Genomic DNA, 22,283 nt, shown 5'->3' with positions numbered 1-22,283 from the left:
CTATGGACGTTCTGCACGCTGAATGTGATTTTCGCATCCAGCGTTGCAGAAGCGCCTCTAGCAGCTGTCAGGAAGACAGTCACTAGAGGCTGGATTAACCCTGCAATTGAAACATCTGGGTTGAAACCTGGGGGACCTGGCACCCAGACCACTTCATTGAGCTGAAGTGGTCTTGGTGACTACAGTGTCCCTTTAAAGCTCCACTTATCGGTTTGCATATTTTCTGGCTAAGATTCCTTCAACATTTTAATAAAGACGGGAAAAAAATTAATACATCAAAAAAAATAAAGATATTTTATATAGACCACGTTCGAGAGGGGGACTGGGACTCCCAAACATATATTACTATTACATAGCGACACAACTGACACAGGCGGCAATGTGGCACTCTCCACCAGGGGACCGCAAATGGGCAGACGTAGAATCCCTCATGACAGGTGCCGACCTCCCGCAGTTTCTCACGTGGGTACCCAAAGAACACAGACCCAAGATCAAGGTCACATGCCCGTTTATAATTAATTCCCTACAGATATGGGACGCCTTCAAACTGAAATTCCAGTTGGCATCAGACCCATCCCCTATTATGCCATACTATCATCCCATGCATGATAGCTAGAGACTTCAAAAACTTAGAGAGGATAGGATTACAACGCATCTGCCAACTATACGAGGGAACAGGGGTCATCACCTTTGACACACTAAGACAGCGGGGCCATCTCACCCCCGCAGATTTTTTTTTAGATACATACAAATTAGAGATTTCGCAAATTTGGCACACATAAAAACGTCGGCCCGGAAACAGATGAAGTTCTTCGAACGCATCTGCCTCCAAGAAATAATACCCAAAGGCATGATAACGCTCATGTACGCCCACCTCTGTTCAGAAGCTAGGGACTGGGGCAAATTAGCCTATACGGATCATTGGGAGAGAGACCTAGGGGACACGCTGGAGGGCATAGAGTGGCAAGAGATCTGGGAGGCAAACCATACCTCGTCGGTGTGCGTTAACCTCCAGGAGCAATCTATCAAAACAATGCTTCGCTGGTACACTACACCAGTTAAATTATACCAAATGCACAAGACTCCTACAGATGAGTGCTGGAGGGGGTGCGGCCCCAGGGGGACGTACGTCCACATGTGGTGGGAAAGCACACAGATGATCACATTTTGGAAACAGATTCAGGCACTACTGACACAGGTCTTTGGCAGATCACCAGACCTCGACCCATGGCTATTTCTATTAAGCAGGACTCTAGACGGCTGGACTAGGCAGGAACAAAAGCTTCTCCATAAGATTACCTTAGCAGCCAGGAGGGCCGTAGCCTCAGACTGGCTTAAGCCAGGCACACCGCCCATCGCAGGGGTCATCAATAGAATAAAAGAAGTCCATTTGATGGACGACCTGACAGCTAGAATAAGGGGCACCATAAAAATGTTTCAAAAGATCTGGGAACCCTGGGAAAACTCCAACTTGAGTAACTAATATATAACCAGGCCCCGATGGCAACTCATCGGCCCCGGCAGCGGATTCCCCTCCACCCCCCCCCCCCTTTTTTTCAACCTGTCTACTATCTCTTTCTTTTTCTCCAATTTTATCTAGAACTATCAAAATATTTCACCAACGTAATGCATTCACGGGAGCAGACACATGGGGCACACAGACAACCGAAACATCGGAAGAGGGAAACAGCTGTACAGTCTTTAACAACACATGGGACTTGCCATTACCTAACACTAACAAGACAATGATTGTGTCGCAAAGACCAGAGATACAGCTATGTATGTTAATGTGTAACAGCATCATAATAATTAACTCTAAGAGAATGTTTGTACAATGTGATTCCAGTGATCCCATGGCATGTCCGGTGAATGACTATGTTAAACCATGTTAACCCATGTTAAACCGTGATAGTCCATGTATGCAACATGTCGTGTCAAGACAAAATAAAGAATTTAAAAAAAAAAAAAAAAAAAAAGGAGCATGTGAATAAAATTAATTACACCTCATGTATCAATAGATAAAATCTCAACACTGGCATCATAACCTGAACGTAAGTGTGGCAAACCTAGCCACTTCAGACTATTCTATGTGTCCAAGGGTTGGACACCATGTGTAAAAAATACCACTGCTGCTGCTGGTATGTGTGTATGAGTCCAATACCTGGATTTATTGAACTCATACACATATACCAGCAGCAGCAGTGGTATTTTTTACACATTGTTTTTAGATTGTGTGGCAATAAATGGAATGTTTTTTCTACACCTGGCAGGTCATAGAGTGAGTGCTTTCAGCGTCTGGAGTGGTACTACAACCACTCCACAATTGTGAGTTTGGAATCTTTTTCCCTTTATTTTATTATTTACTCTTAAACAATGCTGCACTAGGTCTGTGTCGTCTTTTTATTGTAGATTGGACTGCCTGAACAGACCTGTGCAAGTATATAACCAATTATTGGTTACTTATATCTGTCTCCACGGTTACAGTGTATATTTGGGGATTATCTATTGCATGCATTTGCATTTTTATACATCCTTGCATGCTTTGTACTATATACTGCTTATAACCCAGCCAGGTTGGCTGTCCTTTACATTTATCTTGCGCACCTACTTTTCACTGTTTGACTTTGACATAAGACTAATGTCTAATGGAATCTCATTCCTTACGATATTTACATAGTTCTACAAATTGCCTTTAATCCAATACAAACAAAAAAATTATACCATACAGCTAATTTACAGCTTAATATGCCATTAACTTTGGTCAAAAGATACCCTGATCACAGTTAATGATCACTGAAGCCGGATTTTCATCTTAAACCGAGAGGATGACATGCCCTTCTCTTGCCGCATCAATAAAAAAAACATTCCCATTGGCTGAACTGGAAAACCAATATGCTAATGAGATGCAGTTACTGCTCTCCACGCTCAGGAAGCATAATTGGTGCAAATAACGGTCAGTCATCCTTCCAAATAAAGAAATTGGTCATTAAGCTTTAACCAATCCTAAACCTCCAATTTGATGTATAAACAGCCAATGAATCCATACTTACTCATTCACCCTAAAGAGCCTGCCTGGCGAAACGGGCGTCAGGGCTCGGCTCAGGACACTATTGACTCCGGCAAACTAATGATCTAAGCACACCCTACTCAAGCTATTCCCTCCTCTGGACATAACCCAATATGGTCTATTTACCTCATAATTTGTCACTATTTTTCTACAGTTGCAACTACAAGACATATGTTGCCATCTCTATAAACAGTTTGGCTTTCAGCCAGTACAAGAGAAGTTTAGCCAAATAGAGTACAGCTGTACGTAATAGTTTTTCTTTAATTTTCTTTCACCACAGGGTTCACCCAATCACTATATTTATCAATTTATTCTTTCACGATAGCACTCACCCCATATACGGTAAAAAGAAAGGAGATTTCATCTAAGGCAAAGAAAAGGTTTTTTTTTACAGTAAGAGCAATAAGGATATGGAATTCATTGCCGGAAGAGGTGGTTTTGTCAGAGTCTATACAGATGTTTAAATTGCAATTGGATAAATACTTGCAAAAACATAACACACAGGGATACAATTTCTAATTAGTGGGGTAATAGCTGCTTGATCCAAGGAGACATCTGACTGCTATTTTGGGGTCAAGAAGGAATTTTTTCTTAGTTTGTTGCAAAATTGGAAGCGCTTCAGACTGGGTTTTTTGCCTTCTTTTGGATCAACAGCAAAAGCATATGTGAGGAAGGCTGAACTTGATGGACGCAAGTCTCTTTTCAGCTATGTAACTATGTAACCTAGCTATGTCTTAACAAGCACAGTGGCTATAAAGTACAGCTTAGAGCAACCGTGATCCCTATCTGTCTTAATGCCATACTGTGATATACTCTGTCGCAGAGATAGCAAGAACCACAAAAAGATTAGCCAAACCAAAGGCGCAGTGTTATTGAATATGATGGTTATGCTAAAGTTATTATATAAAAAAATTGTGCCGTTTAACCCAATGCTTCTATTGCTACACATGAAAATACGCTCAAGGATTGCTCTTGGGGCACCACAAGCTTGTCTGTCATTGTTTTAATGCACAACAAAAATAAAGATTTTAAATTTAAAAAAAAGGAACTCAGGAGTCACTGACCCATGGGGAAGATGGTTTGGATGGATGAATGACTGGCAGAGAGTCCTAGCCCAGATAGGTGTGGCTGTCTTGATAATGATGATTATCCTTGCTCTCCTTGTCTGTTGTGTGCTACCCTGTATTAAAGGACCACTCAAGGCACCCAGACCACTTCAGCTTAATGAAGTGGTCTGGGTGCCAGGTCCAGCTAGGGTTAACCCATTTTTTCATAAACATAGCAGTTTCAGAGAAACTGCTATGTTTGTGAATGGGTTAAGCCTTCCCCTATTTCCTCTAGTGGCTGTCTCACTGACAGCCGCTAGAGGCGCTTGCGTGATTCTCACTGTGATTTTCACAGTGAGAGCACGCAAGCGTCCCTAGGAAAGCATTATGAATGCTTTCCTATGTGACCGGCTGAATGCGCGCGCAGCTCGTGCCGCGCGTGCGCATTCAGCCGACGGGGAGGAGAAGAGGAGGATCGGAGGAGGAGAGCTCTCCGCCCACCGCTGGAAAAAGGTAAGTTTTAAACACTTTCCCCTTTCCAGAGCCGGGCGGGAGGGGGTCCCTGAGGGTGGGGGCACCCTCAGGGCACTCTAGTGCCAGGAAAACGAGTATGTTTTCCTGGCACTAGAGTGGTCCTTTAAGAAGTGCCTACAAAAGACAGTTGATCAGTCAATTGACCGAACCACCCAGACTTTCCTTCACGAAGAAATAGAGGACTTAGACTATGACAAACCTCACTCACCCCACTCTCCTTTGCAGTCCCTCCGCACCAATCACACAACTACTTCCTTTTAGGGACGGTAGGGATAGCGTCTGTCTTTACGGGCAAAGTCTGTAGCGGGGGAGGTAGTGGACAAGCCACTGCTTGTCCTATGCGCAGCATCAAAAGAGTTCGAGACCTGTAAGACAGATGTGCTGCAGCCTATTAGGGACAGATTTAGTTTTTAGACTTTGTTTTGTAGTTGTTGGTAAATAGTCATTTTAAGGGGGAGACGGTTATGGACGTAAAATTGTATTCGTAAAATGCCTATTTACTATGCAAACCTGTATTCAATGGGGGGGCGGGGCCGGGCGGCCATGCCGACAGGCTGCAGGTCACTGGAGCTCCTGCTGAACCCAGCCAAAATCAGGGAAAATACCCACCTTGCGCTGCATGAGAGCTCAGGAGGCTCGGGGGAAGGAGTCCTGGATTGTCCCGGTGTAGCTGGAGCACCTGTTACCGGGTGACTCTAGGTCCTGGAGAGACATTTTGGGGCTTGAGACCAGAGGCCTACCCAGGAGGAGAGCGGGGCGGACGGCCGCTGCCTCACATTTCAACCTGGTAACTCAGATCTGGCTGGCGTCCTCCCGGTCTCGTTTACCCCCCCCCCTCTGGGCCGGCAGGGGTTATCCCGGTCCCCACTGGCGCACTCACGGGCTCACACTCACAAGTCCTGACCGAGAGTATGGAGCGGCTATACCGCCATGTGAGACCCAAGATGGCCGCCGGAGGAACAAGCACCACCAGGATTCCGTAACAACCAGCGCCAAGCAACCCATACCCTGAAGCAGCAACCAGGACCGGGGATGTGACAATCGCCTCAGGACCCGGCGCATTGCCCCGCGGAACATGCCTGTTGTCACACGGGTGGGCCCCGCTGGGAAACGCAAATGAGAGATTACCACAAAGCTCCAAACACGCAAGATGGCGACAATCTTCACCACGCTACCTCACACCTCACAAGCACAAGCAGTCCCGTCGATGCATGGACTAATACAGGGTTTAAACCCTCCAGAACAGCGTGGAAAGCTTACAAGAGGACTGTACAGCTGCATCCTGCCGAGGAGTGGGGGTGATCACAGGTCCAAGCGACTACTATCAGGACTGTTATACTAAGCTCTCAGTGTCAGCAACAGTTAAAGAAAAAATGCATGCATAAGCTAAGTTAATACTTTAGTTAGCTAATCAGCCCTGGCGTACTCTTGCTTATATAACCTTGGGGAACAGACCCCGAATAATGTTAGCTATTTGGTATAACTAGCTTGTCATTCTCTAACCTTATATATAAAAAATGTGCTGTCTACTATGCCACAACTTGAAATTCTAATACTGTGCCTGCAACGGCTGTTGTGGCCTTGCACGTATGTTGTCATCCTAAGCACGAATAAAATAAAGAATTTAAAAAAAAAAAAAATGTAAAAAAAAAACAAAAAAAAAAACCTGTATTCAATATTTACTCAAAATGGCTGTTAGAGCAACCACTCCCATCGACTAACTACCTCGTGTAACAAGATGGCGCCTGTATCCGAAGTAAAATCCTGGGAAGAAGGTGACATCACGCCTTGTAGGGTGTGCATTAGATAAGACACTTGACACCTAACCAATTAAAGATGTATTCTGTGATCTACATTTTTGCATATGATGTTTTTCATTAACCTGCAACTTGTGTCTGGTGTGATTTACTTCAGAGCGTGCACGCATCCATTTTAAACAATTTTTTTTTTTTGTCAATCTCTTTTTTATTGAGGCAGAAAATCATGAGGGTACAGAATGAGAGAGGGGAGACGATAAAGTTACATACTAGACGGGTAAAATACAATGCAGTTTATATCATCTCTGAGTATTTGTTAGCCTCATTTTATGTTAGGAAGAGTAAAGGACTGCCTATGACTATACTGCAGGACTATTAAAGCAGTGCTGAGGCAGTGTTTATAACAGTATGAGTGGTATAGATACATTTTACCGATTGTTAATTCAAGCTAGGGCTAAACGATTATTTAATTGCCGATTATTTAAATGCAAGGTAAACTGTGGCACATTAGAATGAATGTAAACAGGCTGAATTCTAGTAGCTAGCATCCGCTGTGCATATTCCACTGAGACTCCCCTGCCCCGTATTGCTAATAGCTATACATGTGCGGGCAAGTAGGTAAGTTAGGTGATGCCCAGGCTCGTGCTAAGAATATTTAAACATTTAAAAAAAAAAAAAAAAAATACATTGAACAGGCCCATGTGGTCTTAGGCCTTATCCTCGGTGACAACAGTGTCCCTCAGACTCAGCAGCTCGGTTAGGTACATGCAAGTATTGTGAAGTAGCTTTAAGGTTGAGTTAAACATGCTAGTTTTAACTTTTGTGTGAGAGTAGGTAGCGCTTCCTCAATCTGAGCTTTGCACAGAAAACATATAATAGGGTAAACATGCTGAACTACAATAGCAGACATTATAAGCGTGATATTGCATATAAATGGACAATGCACCTTTCAGTTTGTCATAATAGGAGAAACAGACAGTGAGGAGATAAGACATATAAGGGACAGGTTTATCTTACGATCTAACATGCCGATGTTAGTTACTGTCCAATATGTACGGTGCGCGCTGTAGAAATAAATGCCTCACTGAGGGAGACAAAAAACTCAGAGGGCATATAAGTAACTGAGTCCCCGCATATCCATGCGTAACTGAGGTTGCCGCTTAAAGTAGGTCTTGCACCATTTATACCCACAGGTTAGTGGCACAGTAATGCAGGTGGTTGATGGTGGCCACATGGATAACAGCCTAGGTTTGGCTGGGGACCAGTCCTGCAGCGTGAGTCTAGCGTCAACCGATGCCAGCGCACGGGGGCCCGTTGAAACTATTGCGGTGCGGTGGAAAGCAGGTGCAATGATCAGTGTCCCTCCAGCCCCAGGCTCTGAGAGCTTGCATCTCCGCTCCACGGATTCGGTGGCTCGTCTTGGAGTCCGGATCCTTCCCATGTTGGGCATAGCTGGAGCCCGTGATGTTTCTTCACCACCTGTGGCGTCGGAGTCTCTGCTTCTGTGGACGATGCTGGGAGTTTACCTCCCTGTGCGCTCTCTGCCTGGGTGGGCCAGTACATGCTGGTACTAGTGGAGACTTGATAGTTGCGCCCTGAGGGGGCCTGCTTGCTCCGCTCACCCTTCCGGTCCAGGACCGGCTCCACCAGAGTGTAAGCCTCAAGTTGCGCCCAGAAGTGGTCGAAGGCTGTGTCTATGCGCTGCATTAGGGTATCCAGTGTGCTCTCTGGGTTTGGCGCCGACCTTGTGGTCGCGTGTTGGGTTAGACCGGCCGCCATCTTGCATGTTGTGGCTGTGTTCAGTGCTTGTGTCATTATAGCAGGATTTAGATAATCTGGGCGTGCAGGGAGAGTCAGCGGAGACCAGGATAACCCCCACCGGTCCAAGGGGGGGGGGGGGGGGGGGGGGGGGGGGGGGGGAACAGCGTCGAGGGGGGACTTTTCCTCCGGCCTAGGAATTGGGGGAGCGGCCGCCTCCCCTCAGTTCCAGTTCTGATAGGCCGCAAGCCTCGAGTCGGGCAATTCAGCAAGGGGGAACCTTGCAGCAGGTATCCCCGGGTACAGCGTTGTCCCGTGAGCAAAAAGTCTATGAACTGCGGTCAGTTTGTAACGAAAATATACCCCCAACTAGCTCAACTCAACAAAAGACAACAGAGGAGAGATACGTCTACCGGACCTTAGAATGGCCGGACTCGACGTTTATGAGAGGAGACAGAGTCAGGAACGATCCGAGGTCAAGGGCACAAAGAGACAGCGTAAACTAGGACTAGCCGGGGTCTGGTACACAGTAAACAGCAAGCCGGCAAACAGAACAGATAAGGATAAAGAGATAACGTAGTCAGAAACAAAGCCAAGGTCAATACGAAGGAACGCAACTGAACACAAGCAGCGCTAAAGGGAACTGCAACAGAAACCACGATAGGGCAAGGACTAAGGGAAAAGGTGAGTATAAGTACCTTCTAAATTAATGTGATTGGCTCCTGTCATATCCACACCCCCAAAAGGTAAGTGTAAGGGGAGTGTGGCATGACAGGGGCCAATGGGAGCCTTTTGCCAATTTAGCTCCCACTGTTTCTTTAAAGGACCACTCTAGTGCCAGGAAAGCATACTCGTTTTCCTGGCACTAGAGTGCCCTGAGGGTGCCCCCACCCTCAGGGACCCCCTCCCGCCCGGCTCTGGAAAGGGGAAAAGGGTTAAAACTTACCTTTTTCCAGCGCTGGGCGGGGAGCTCTCCTCCTCCTCTCCACCTCCGTTCCGCCCCGTCGGCTGAATGCGCACGCGCGGCAAGAGCTGCGCGCGCATTCAGCCGGTCACATAGGAAAGCATTCATAATGCTTTCCTATGGACGCTTGCGTGCTCTCACTGTGATTTTCACAGTGAGAATCACGCAAGCGCCTCTAGCGGCTGTCAGTGAGACAGCCACTAAAGGAAATAGGGGAAGGCTTAACTAATTGATAAACATAGCAGTTTTTTCACATTAAAATTTGCCAGATTAGTAATGTTACCTTTGAGACCATGTGGTAGCCCATGAATGAGATTTACCGCCGTGATGGCATACCATTTGCAAAAGTAGACTACCCAAGGTATTACAAGTGGGGTATGTCCAGTCTTTTGTAGTAGCCACTTAGTCACAAACACTGGCCAAAATTAGCGTTCATATTTGTTTTCGTGTGAAAAAAGCAAAAAACTAATATTTGGCCAGTGTTTGTAACTAAGTGGTTACTAAAAATGACTGGACATACCCCGTTTGCAATACCTTTGGTTGTCTACTTTTGCAAATGGTATGTCATCATGGGGGTAATTCTTATTCCTGGGCTCAAAAGGCAACATAATCTGGCAAATTTCTATGTGAAATAAATGAAATGCAAGCCTTATATTTGACTCTCTAACTTTCCAAAACACCATAAAACCAATACATGTGGGTACGGTTTTACTCTGGAGACTTCACTGAACACAAATATTAGTGTTTCAAAATGGTAACTTGTATTACAACAATAATATCGTCCGTAAAAGTGCCGTTCATGTGTGAAAAATGCAAAAAAAAGTCACTTTTACTAAAAATATCATTGTTGTAATACAAGTTACCATTTTAAAACACTAATATTTGTGTTCAGCGAAGTCTCCCAAGTAAAACAGTACCCCCCATGTACAGGTTTTATGGGGAAGTTACAGGGTTAAATATAGTGATTGCAATTCAAATTCTCTGCACTTTTTGCCTGGGTTGTCAGGCATGTCAATCAAATTTTAACTACCGTATATACTCGAGTATAAGCCGACCCGAATACAAGCCGAGGCCCCTAATTTTTCCCCAAAAAACTGGGAAAACTTATTGACTCGAGTATAAGACTAGGGTGGGAAATGCAGCAGCTACTGGTAAATTTCTAAATAAAATTAGATCCTAAAAAAAATATATTAATTGAATATTTATTGACAGTGTGTGTATAATGAATGCAGTGTGTGCGTATGAGTGCAGCGTGTGTGTGTATGAGTGCAGCGTGTGTGTGTATGAGTGCAGCGTGTGTATGAGTGCAGCGTGTGTATGAGTGCAGCGTGTGTATGAGTGCAGCGTGTGTATGTGTGCAGCGTGTGTATGTGTGCAGCGTGTGTATGAGTGCAGTGTGTGTGTGTATTAGTGCAGTGTGTGTGTGTATGAGTGCAGTGTGTGTGTGTATGAGTGCAGTGTGTGTGTGTATGAGTGCAGTGTGTGTGTGTATGAATGCAGTGTGTGTGTATGAGTGCAGTGTGTGTGTGTATGAGTGCAGTGTGTGTGTGTATGAATGCAGTGTGTGTGTGTATGAGTGCAGTGTGTGTGTGTATGAATGCAGTGTGTGTGTATGAGTGCAGTGTGTGTGTATGAGTGCAGTGTGTGTGTGTATGAATGCAGTGTATGAATGCAGTGTGTGCAGGGCCGGTACAAGGATATTTGCCCCCCCCCCCCATATGTCCTGACCTCCCCTCCTCCTCCCTCAGTGGTCCTTACCTCCCCACCCCCGTGTTCCTTCACCCCCCTCCCCCAGTGGTCCTGACTCACCCCTCCCCTAGTGGTCCTTACCCTCCCCTCCCCTAGTGGTCCTTACTTCCCCCTCCCCTCCCCTAGTGGTCCTTACTTCCCCCTCCCCTCCCCTAGTGGTCCTTATCCCCCCTCCCCTCCCCTAGTGGTCCTTATCCCCCCCTCCCTCCCATAGTGGTCCTTATCCCCCCCCCCCCCTCCCATAGCGGTCCTTATCCCCCCCTCCCTCCCATAGTGGTCCTTATCCCCCCCCCTCCCTCCCATAGTGGTCCTTATCCCCCCCCTCCCTCCCATAGTGGTCCTTATCCCCCCCCTCCCTCCCATAGCGGTCCTTATACCCCCCCTCCCTCCCATAGTGGTCCTTATACCCCCCCCCCCCCCCCCCCCCACAGTGGTCCTTATACCCCCTTTTTTTATTATTATTTTTTTTATTATTATTATTTTTTATTATTATTTCTTATTTTATTTATTTTTTCGTCCCCCCTCCCTGCTTGATACATGGCAGGGAGGGGGGCTCTCCTTCCCTGGTGGTCCAGTGGCAGTTCAGTGGGGGGGAGAGGGGGACTGGCAGAGCTGTAACTTACCTGTTCTGCAGCTCCTGTCAGCTCTCTCCTCCTCTGCGCCGTCCGTGCAGCTCCTTCTATCAGCTCACACTGTAAGTCTCGCGAGAGCCGCGGCTCTCGCGAGATTTACACTGGGAGCTGACCGAGGTGCTGAACGGACGGCGCGGAGGAGGAGAGAGCTGACAGGAGCTGCAGAACAGGTAAGTTACAGCTCTGCCAGCCCCCCTCTCCCCCAGTCTGTATTATGGCAATGCAAATTGCCATAATACAGACCTTGACTCGAGTATAAGCCGAGTTGGGGTTTTTCAGCCCAAAAAATGGGCTGAAAAACTCGGCTTATACTCGAGTATATACGGTAATTAAATCACATAATTATGTTAAAATATTACTTAAATATACACATATATATGTATTTAAAGTCTACGTGTACACTTCTCTAGTTATTTATGTAATTATATATATCTTTTATATTTTATATATACATATATACACATTTAATTTATTTTAAAACATGTTTAATATTTTTTTTTTTTTACACTTCCCACCAGCAGGGGGACTGTCTGACATTTCAGACAGTCCCCCTGCTGGCAGATCCACAGCCAGTTATAGGGGGCCATGTGATCGCTCTTTGAGAGCGATCACATGGCCCCCAGGGGCCTAATTTGCCAGGGGAGGGCTGCCTGGGCTGTCAGGCAGCCCTCCAGAAGAGGATCTTGGCAGAAGCAAGTACCTCTGATCTCCTGGGGGCTTCAGCCGTTACGGCGTTCTATGCCGCCACAACGGCTTTAAAGCCCATTTAATGCGGGACGGCATAGAACGCCGTGACGGCGTTAAGGGGTTAATCAGTAAACATATAACAAGTAATTCCCATATTTCCTAATAATTTAAAGGGCAAGTGTCACATTCAAGAATTTTTTAAATGTTTACTTAACCCTATATTTAACAAAAACATACTTGTGAGGTGTGAAATAGTAAAATAAATCTCTGTGAGTCTTCCTCGTATGTCCCTGTCAGTCATGGTTACAAACTCTGTCCTTTGCACCTGGCAGTCAGCAAAGAGACAACATACAGAAAAAAAATTACATTAATCCTCCTCAAAACCAATGTTTGCCCTTGCTTTGCATCATTTTGCCTAAACTGGATTATGACATAATTTGCTAAATCTTTTGTATAAAATATAAAAAGAAAATGGCATGTCTCATGTAAAAAAACTAAATTGTTAACACACGTTTTGGTCATTTTCAATGGTTCAAATGGCTGCTCTGCTTTAATTGCCATGTATGTAGATTTGTCATTCCCCCTAAACAACTGGGGCTACCACTTGCTGATCTCTTATAGATGCACAGGACTATCAACACCATATGCTTTTTGTAGTTTTGACTGACAGACATGTACATGCATATACCTTTGTTATGTCACATGGCAGATTTGTAGTGGAAGATATTTCTTCCCTTCTAGAATCTAAAAATAAAAAAATAGAGAAAGACAATGATAACAAGGAAACACACACACACACAAAAAAACAACAACATTCTTAATGATCAAGAATACAAAAAACAGAGGGAGAAGTGAATACATAATGAAGATTTCAGTAAGTAACTGTGGCTTGTGCCAGAGCATCACGCTACAACCGCCTTGCAAAGATACAGAATTCTCTAATTGGACAGCTGCACGCATGAGAGGCAGGTCTGCAAAGCTTTTCAAAGTGAAGCCTCTAATTGGACACTGCCCAACACAGAATAAATAAGCTTGCAGTTGTTTTACATATTCTTTACATTTCCTCTAAATAAAATATTCAAAATAGAATTCCATGGATGGTTTCCTTTGAAGTGCATCTAATTTGCTAACAGTTTTATTTTCTATCAATGCAGCGTTTCTCTACAGTTAAATAAAAATATATATATATATACATTTATAAAATTAGGCTAACTGGAGTTCAGTACGAGTTGTGAACACTAGATGGCACAAGAGTCCAGACACAGGCAATAATCCAGACAAGCGTTCAAAAGGCTTTATTCAAACTGTGCTTTTTTTCTAAATAAAATATTAAAACCATTTGGGGACGTTGCAGTATTTGCAAAGATCCCCCACAGTAGCATTGCCCTGAGAGTCAGGGAGAGGGGAAGCAAAGCTACTTACCTTAACCTGTCCCTCACAGGCACCATCTTCTCACGTCGGGTCCTCCTCAGCACCTGGTGCAGCTGACATCATTGCTGAACTTTCATGCATCCATGATGAGAGTACAGCATTGAAGTCTACAGAGGCCCCAGTGAGACCACTGGATTCTCCATAAATTGGGCCAATTTCCCATAGCCGTCACCAAGTATAAATGTATTTGTGTAAGGGGCAAATAGCCGTATATGGAGTAAGGATCCAGCATAAGCGTAGGATAGTATAAAAGGAGCACGTCGGTTGTGGTGTGCCGAGACCGACGATACGGTAGGCCTGTAAATAAAGAGGGCCCACCAAGGAGTAAGAAAGTAAAGTAAATGGAAAGAAAAGAGAAAGTGTTGAAATGAGGAGTGCGTAGGGGGGTCATTCTGATGCTGACCTCAAGCGATATGAGTCAGGTAAGGGGTGTACCTTACATAGGGGAGTGAATTAATTTAAGCCCCTCCCACAAATACAGGCCAAACGGCGTTAATACTTGTGTAAATAGCCATATATGGAGTAAGGATCCAGCATAAGCGTAGGATAGTATAAAGGGAGCAAGTCGGTTGTGGTGTGCCGAGACCGACGATACGGTGGGCCTGTAAATAAAGAGGGCAAAAATGAATTATCAAAGATTTAATACAGTCAACAAATATATACAAATTAACCAGACATTTCCTTAAATGCATTACAGTATTTAATTCCTGGAAGGATTTTGAAGGTAGGAATCTAGGACCGCAAGTGGACACCATTTGTTGTGGGTAGGATAGTATGTTATCTCTACTGTTGGTGCTTGTTTCGGAATGTGGTAGAGCCAATCGGTAATGATATATGTGTTTACGTACGTGGGATCGTTGAAGACAATGATCTGTCTGAGTGGTGGTGATGGTAGTGGATTCTCTGGCCTGAGAGGCATAGAAGGCAGTGTGCATGGCTTGTAATGGCCGACTTGGTAGTATAATTGAATGGTTGTAGATCTAATAGGTCCAATAAGGATGGAAAAGTTGGATGGCTATTGGTAATCTCTGAGAGGAACGTGGGGGAATGGATACCTGAAAACCTCTGAGTATATTTTTGTCTGGTATGATAGCATGAAGTTATGGTAGTTTTGGCCACAGGTTATCCTGTGTTGTTGAATGCCTGTAAAATATCTAATTAATGGTGTGTGAGATAGTTTAAGGTGGCAAAAAGAAGCAAAACCTAGGAGAAATATTATGACACAGGTTGAGCTATGTCGTGTTCCAATGAGATTCTTTAAGCTAGGTGAAAAGCTGTGTTATGCATTCTACAAGTATGGGACGAAAGTGCTAGGTGGGATAGTGCATGCTATGCTGCATGAGTATGTCTAATCCATGATTTTGTCTCTGGAACGAAAGAGTGGCCGAGACTGTATGGGCAGCTGTAGGAAGCGTATGATGAACATGCCTGTAATATAAATGAGACAATTGTCGGCAGGGATGTTTACCCCCGCCTGGTACATGAAAGTAAAAAAAATGTGATAAGTGGTCAACCAAGGGAGTTCCCCAGAAATATCATGACCTTATGGATGATGAGTGGCGTTTGTTGATGATATGACATGTGCTTAGTTGTCTGAGTAACAATGGATTGATGACCCTGACCATGATTTACCCCATGCCACAGCAGCTGCTACAATGGGGTAGATCCCCCAAAGGGGCTGATGTGGTGGAAACATTTCCAAACCCGGATGCCATGACCAACAGCTCCAAAGCAATCGTTCCCGGTAGATCGCTGCCAAACCCGTGGTAGACGCCGCGTCTGACCATCTGGTTAGAAAAGTGTCAGACAATCCTGGAAGGAACATGCTTTTACCATGCCAAGTGGTTAATAAATCCCCCCCCCATGTGCAGGTCTGCTGTTGCTGGGGTGTCTATGGACAACCTCTGATCGTCGTGTTGGAAGTGTGGAAAATAGGGGAAGTACTCTGGATGTGAAAGCGTGGTCTTGTGGTATGATTGGCATGGCAAAATTAAGGAACCTGGTGGGGATTGTAGTTCCTTGCGGTTGTAAGTACTAAGCAGGAGGTAGTTATTGATGTAGCTGAGAATGTTCCCTATTTGTCTTGTGGTAACTTGCGTGTATGGATTCCGACTCAAGTCGTCTGCCCAGTAATGTAATGATAGTGTCTGGGCCTTCTGTTTCTTATGGGGTACTGGGACACCCAAGTGGTCAACCAGAGTAAGCTGCCGTGAGGCTTCTAGTGAAAAATATGTTATTTTTGATCAACAAGAAGTATTCTAGATAGTGTATGACTGTAAGGCCTCTGGATATGTTATCATAACCAGCACAGAGTATCTGCGATTATCGATAGTAGGCTAATCTGTAGCCCGAAAGTTGAGCGGGGAAAGGATTGACCATTTTATGGCATGTAAGTGCCAGTGTGTAGGGTAGATGGTAGCAGTTTACTGCGTTGATGATATTGGTCTTACTTAACCAAGCTTCAACCCATGCATGAGTGATAGCTGTAAAGGTAGATCAATGGTGTTGTATAGTAAGGAAACTCCTCGGAGGGTAAGAGGGAGTTGAGACTTGGGGTAGCGTAGGTGTGTGGTGCCAATAAGTCTATGGTTAGTCTTTGTTTAAGGGAAGATTTCCTTGTGACAATACCAATGTGTTTGTTGCCATGCTGTAAATGGTGGAGATTGGAAACCCCAAGTAAAAACCCCTCTGCGAATCTTGGCTATGGGTGTGTTTACAGCGGATGGTTCTGTTGTGTAAGTGAGGGCATGCTATATTCCTTGAAGGTGTATTTATGATACCTGTATGGGAGCCCTTTGAAGCTCCAGAGCTTTAGTAAATCTACTACAAGTCTGGAAGGGTGATAAGTCAGTAGTGTTGAAAATGCATTGGTGTGTACAGATGGTGAGTACGTTATTTGTAAGTTGTATTGAGAAACATGGTTTGTCATGTGCCCTGAACCATTTGAACATATATGCAACAGTCTATATGCAATGCAACTACTCATATCAATTGTCTCTGGTAGTTCAGAGGTGCTGGTACCTGGAGCCTGAGAGTGCTCGTCCGTTTGTTTGGGAAAAAATCCCTTCTGTATGGGTACCTGCACAAATAAACATCTCTACATATTCCAAATGCCAACTCAACCAAAGGATGGTCAGTTTCCGATTTACCTGGAATCCCTGGATCTGACCATCACAGATACATCATCATACATATATGCCTTGTTTCCCCAATGTGCTGGGATCATACTGCAGGGTTAACGTCTTGTGTGTCATAAGAATTGATTGTACCAGGTAACAGAGTTTCGGTTGGTGCTGGTTGTACAGTAGCGTGAGGCCCAGCCTTTTGAGGGCTGTGGTGACCGACTCGAGATTGCCAGTCTGTCGTAAATTTTTTGGCTCATGAGTTTATGAATGAGGCTAGCGTGGCCTGGGTGTCACCTGAGTTGGTGTTGCTGGGCCTTCCCCTGCCTCCGTGTTGTCCGTTGATGTATGGAGGAGTTTGAATAACTTCTTTCCTTGCTGTGGCAGGGTAGGGGATTTGTCGCCTCCTTAGGTCGGTGGTAATTTGTGGGATCGTCCAGGATCTGATTGCTGCTGGACTAGCAACATCTCCTCTGCTTGAAGGTATCAATTCTACCCGGGGTGCTAGGAAGAGGTGATTCTTCACCATCTTTTTGAGAAATACTTAAATAACAATAAAGATTGCAATTATTTGTACCCAGGGGTCTTGTACTGGCTTGCTAGCTAAGCCTTAAGGCGAAACTATTAGGCTTGGTGTTTTTTGGTGACTGGTGAGGCCCTGCTAGTTGCCAAGTGGCTTGCGAGGCTCTATCTATGCTTGTCGTGAGGGGATTTTGTGTGGCCACCGAACGTTGTGGCAGGATGTTGGCCTCTCTGTGATAGTAACCAGAAAATAGGAAGTGGAGTGACAGGTGAGACCCTCTCTAAGATACAATGCGAGGCGGCTAGCTCACGAGTGGCCCGAGGGGTGTATGCCTCAGAGTATGAGGCGGGGTGTTGGCCTCGCGGGACCACTAACCGAAGCGTAATGCAGAGAAAAAAAGGGGGTAATACCTATTGGGCCCTAGAACCCTAATTGCCAGTACGCTAGTACTATTCCAGGGAAGTTAAGAGGTGGATAACTACGTGAGCAGGTGTATGTACCCCTCTGATGAGTTGTGGGCGAAACGCGCGCGTCAGGGGTCATCGGAGATTCGCAGAAACAACTTTTAGTGTGGTCTTCTGATCGATATTACCATACTCCTTCATGAATCCCGAGCAGTATCTCTGTTAGTACTGGAGCAGACTGATAGGGCTAGGTTCCCTTCCTTTATCTCATTAGACTAACGGTCACGATCTTCTGACCGGCAGCGGTATCATTTGTATACTCACTACCGTTATCTAGCCTTTCTTTAGCCGGTTCCCTCTGTTTCTAACAGATTTAGTGCTCTATTTTGAGCTACCACGGCTCCTAATGTATCTGTATGATCAGCTAACATTGTTCTGTTGCAACTAATATTTACCAGAGGTACTCTGAAAACTTTTGAACAGGTCCTCTGAGTTTTATATTTACTTTAAAACTATATGTAGAGATTATTTTTGTTCCACTTGCATTGTGTTATATCAGTAGCGGAACATATATCTAGCATTATACCATTACACAGTCACGAATATTCACATGTGTTATGACTGCGACACTGCGCTGCCTTAGAGATGCGGTGATAAGAATTTGATACCCATACATCTTTCACCTCGTCTATATATGCTGATACATATATTTGGCGTTCCACGCACCCAGCTAATATACTGCTATCAGACTATCTCTTACCGATGCTGATAATCTTAGTACATTCAGCACTCAGTTATTAATTTATTATTTTTATCAATATAAGTTCATTTTTAATTGCTATTCTATGTGGACCTTTTTGTGCACCGTGCATTTAGTCAGTAACATTGTTATCAGACTATTTTGCACTGTTACTGATCACCCGTGTACACTTAGAACTCAGTTACTAGAATACTCAAGTATACTCAGTACTCAGTTACTTTTTACCATTTATCAATAAAAGTTAATTTTGAATTATTTTTCTCAGGGCACTCAAAGTTTCTCTTTGTCTGTCACTATTTTGGTAGTTTATTGTAGGTTAACCCCACTTATGAGTGTTTCCCTTTTAGCTTCCATCTCTCCTTTTTCTTCTACCTGGTAGTATGGTATTGAACCTGACAATCCGTATTTTTAGTAGTACCTGCAACCTGAATGGATAAAACCGTATGGCATAAGGAAATATGGCATAGACCAAGCTTATCTTAATACGTACAGTATATGTGAAAAGTAAAGTGCCGTGATGTGTAAATATTAAACATCGTAGCCATACTGGTTAAATATGTATCAATCTTAACCCATTAAGTGCCATATGTACAAGTGAAAAAGTGATCTGTTCCCACCTTGTATGTTGTATGTCCCCTTGCTAGGGGAAAGTCTGTTGTGTGAGCAGCGTGCTATAAAAAATTTATGTGAACTATATTACCAGTTACGTATATACAGATGCGTCTGCTACTGTGTAATAATCTATGTATTTATACCAGATGTTGATATACTACTTGCTATGTGAATTGTTGTATGTCTTATTGAATGGTAGGGGTCAGTGAACATGTTGCAAAATGCAAGTGCAATGGAGATCTGCCGAGTGCCCTATAGGTGGCAGTGTAGTTGGATACTGATTGGTATGTGAAATGTTGTTTGTCTGTTGACCTATAGGGGTCAGTGTTTTGGTGTTTGTAAAACCCCATGAAAATTGTCAATGTACTTGACAGACCTGTAGGTGGCAGTGTTGATAGAACCACTGTTGGTCTTGATGTGAAATGTAAATGATTGTGAATTAAACCTGAAGTTGAGCCCGTGCTGGAGTTTAATTTATGGTTTATGGTTATGTTTATAACAATCTTATGTGTAATTTATATTGGCTGGTAAATTGTATATGACGTGAAGACAGTTTTGCTGTTGACCAGTAGGGATCAGAAATGCCCTTTAATCCAAAGGCAAGGTTAACGTGAGATTTTGAGAGTGACCTGTAGGGGTCAGTGTGGTTTATGTGAAACATTGTTCGTGAGCTATGCCCGTTTGACAATATACAATATGTGAACATAATAGCTTAATAACAGTCATTGTAACAAACCAAAGTTCTGTTCGTGGGTTGTAAACGCACGAAACGTGTGTGTAGTACAATAGTAAATGCATGAACTAGTTCCCGTTTGATAGAAAATTGCACGAAACATGAGCCTGGTATGTCAGGGAAACAAAAAACGAAACGAGCAGTGAGATTCAAAATGCACGCACAGAATTGCCTAGTATGTTTAGGCAATTGAAACAGAAAGGGTTTCCGTTCGGGAGTATGCTAATGCTCGAAATGAGCCAGTGTCAGATATAAACAAGTGAGTTTAAACGAATGATATGCATGAACATGCAATGGTTTTAGAACAGACTTGGACAAAATGCAGCCGTAAAGTGAGGACCTGACCCGTGCATGGTGCCGTGGGACTGATGCCTGGCGTAACGGGTCGACTTACGGTTTGTGAGTCACTTGGACACCATCCACGGCGATTGATTTTAGAAAAAAGGTGGTAGGCCGGAAAAGCCTGTGGCTGGATTCCTGACACAGCTCAGCTTAGAAAACCTCATGGAATAATCAGGTAAAATGGCGTCTGGATGACCCGGAAGTGGAAATCATTCTGATGCTGACCTCAAGCGATATCAGTCAGGTAAGGGGTGTCCCTTATATAGGGGAGTGAATTAATTTAAGCCCCTCCCACAAATACAGGCCAAACGGCCTTAATACATATGAATATGGGAAACTGAAAAGAAAATTCAGTAAAAGAATATAATAATAATTTGCGATTTTTTATATCACTTTTCTCCCTGTGAGACTCAAAGCACTTTACAAGTATACAAACATAAAGACATAAAAGTTAGGAGTTTCTGAAGGTTAGCTGAGCGGACTGAATGCCTGATGAAAGAAGTGGGTCTTTAGCTTTTTTTTTTTTTTTAAGTCTGTAAGGACGGTGCCTCTCTGATTGAGCACGGTAAAGAGTTCCAGAAGGTATGGGACGTGGCTGAATGCCCTGGAACCTGAGTCTGCCTTTATTCTTGGCACTAACAGGAAGGATTTGCTGGCTGACCGAAGTGAATGGGATGAAATGTAGGGTGTCAGGAGCTGTGGGCCTTGAAAGTTAGAATGCCAATATTAAAATAGGTTAGTTATTTAATTGGAAGCCAATGCAGGGAGTGGAAAACCGGTGTTATGTGGCCGGACCCAGTTTGATTGGTCAGTAGTCTGGCTGCTGCATTTTGTACAGTCTGAAGGTGATTGAGTTCTTTTTCTACATTGCAGTAATCTAGCCTAGAGAACACAAATGTACGGATTAATGTTGGCATATCATCCGGTGGAATTAAGTGTAGTAACCTGGCTATGTTTTTTAGATAAAAGTAGGCAGATTTTATTACGGGGAAAATATGCTGTTTAAATGATAGTCCAGAGTCAATCAGCACTCCGAGGTTTCGTACCTTTGATGAACTTATAAGTTCAGAGCCTTCAAGCCAGTTGGGTGATCATGGGATATTTTTGTTGCCCAGGGTCCACTCACCAAGAGTAACTTTTTCCGGGTACACTTTAAGCCAATTAGCATTAATCTGTTCTATGAGGTCTGCTAAACAACTGTTGATGCGGCATGTTGGGTCTGTGGTATCTGGAGCAAATGAGGAGTAGAGCGGTGTCATTAGGGCAACAATGATACTTTACGCGCGGTCGCCTAATGATGTCCCCCAGTGGTATCAAGTACAGTTGCAAGAAAAAGTATGTGAACCCTTTGGAATGATATGGATTTCTGCACAAATTGGTCATAAAATGTGATCTGATCATCATCTAAGTCACAACAATAGACAATCACAGTCTGCTTAAACTAGTAACACACCAAGAATGAAATGTTGCCATGTTTTTATTGAACACACCATGTAAACATTCACAGTGCAGGTGGGAAAAGTATGTGAACCCCATAGACGAATGACATCTCCAAGAGCTACCGTATTTATCGGCGTATAACACGCACTTTTTCTCCCTGAATACTATGGGGGGGGGGGGGAGAGAGAATACTATGGAAGGGGGGGGGGACACTATGGGATGAGGGGGGGGAACACTATGGGAGGGGGTGGAGAATACTATGGGAGGGGGTGGAGAATACTATGGAAAGGGGGGGGGGAACACTATGGGAGGGGGGGGGAAATTTCCTGAAATTTCCTTCTTAAAATGAGGTGCGTGTTATACGCCGGTGCGTGTTATACGCCGATAAATACGGTAATTGGAGTGAGATGTCAGTCAACTGGAGTCCGATGAGATTGGAGGTGTTGGTTACAGCTGCCCTGCCCTATTAAAAAAAAAAAAACACACCAGTTCTGGGTTTGCTTTTCACAAAAAGCATTGCCTGATGTGAATGATGCCTTGAACAAAAGAGCTCTCAGAAGATCTACGATTAAGAATTGTTGACTTGCATAAAGCTGGAAAGGGTTATAAAAGTATCTCCAAAGGCTTGCTGTTCATCAGTCCACGGTAAGACAAATGGTCAATAAATGGAGAAAGTTCAGCACTGCTGCTACTCTCCCTAAGAGTGGCCATCCTGTAAAGAT

The 22,283-nt window shown here is 44.2% G+C and overlaps 1 protein-coding gene across 1 annotated transcript in view; it reads right to left on the bottom strand.

The window, feature by feature from the left end:
• The window catches only part of TDRD10 (tudor domain containing 10), a 112,113-nt gene that overhangs the window by 53,195 nt on the left and 36,635 nt on the right, over positions 1 to 22,283 (bottom strand). The window contains exon 6 of the mRNA XM_063439302.1: positions 12,883 to 12,938. Within this exon, the coding sequence (XP_063295372.1) occupies positions 12,883 to 12,938 (56 nt within the window). The remainder of the gene's footprint in view (positions 1 to 12,882; positions 12,939 to 22,283) is intronic.

Source organism: Pelobates fuscus, chromosome 13, assembly GCF_036172605.1.
Source record: "Pelobates fuscus isolate aPelFus1 chromosome 13, aPelFus1.pri, whole genome shotgun sequence".
In the NCBI taxonomy this organism is placed as follows: Eukaryota; Metazoa; Chordata; class Amphibia; order Anura; family Pelobatidae; genus Pelobates; species Pelobates fuscus.
Note: the sequence above shows the minus strand (reverse complement) of the source record. Positions and strands in the feature narration are given on the sequence as shown.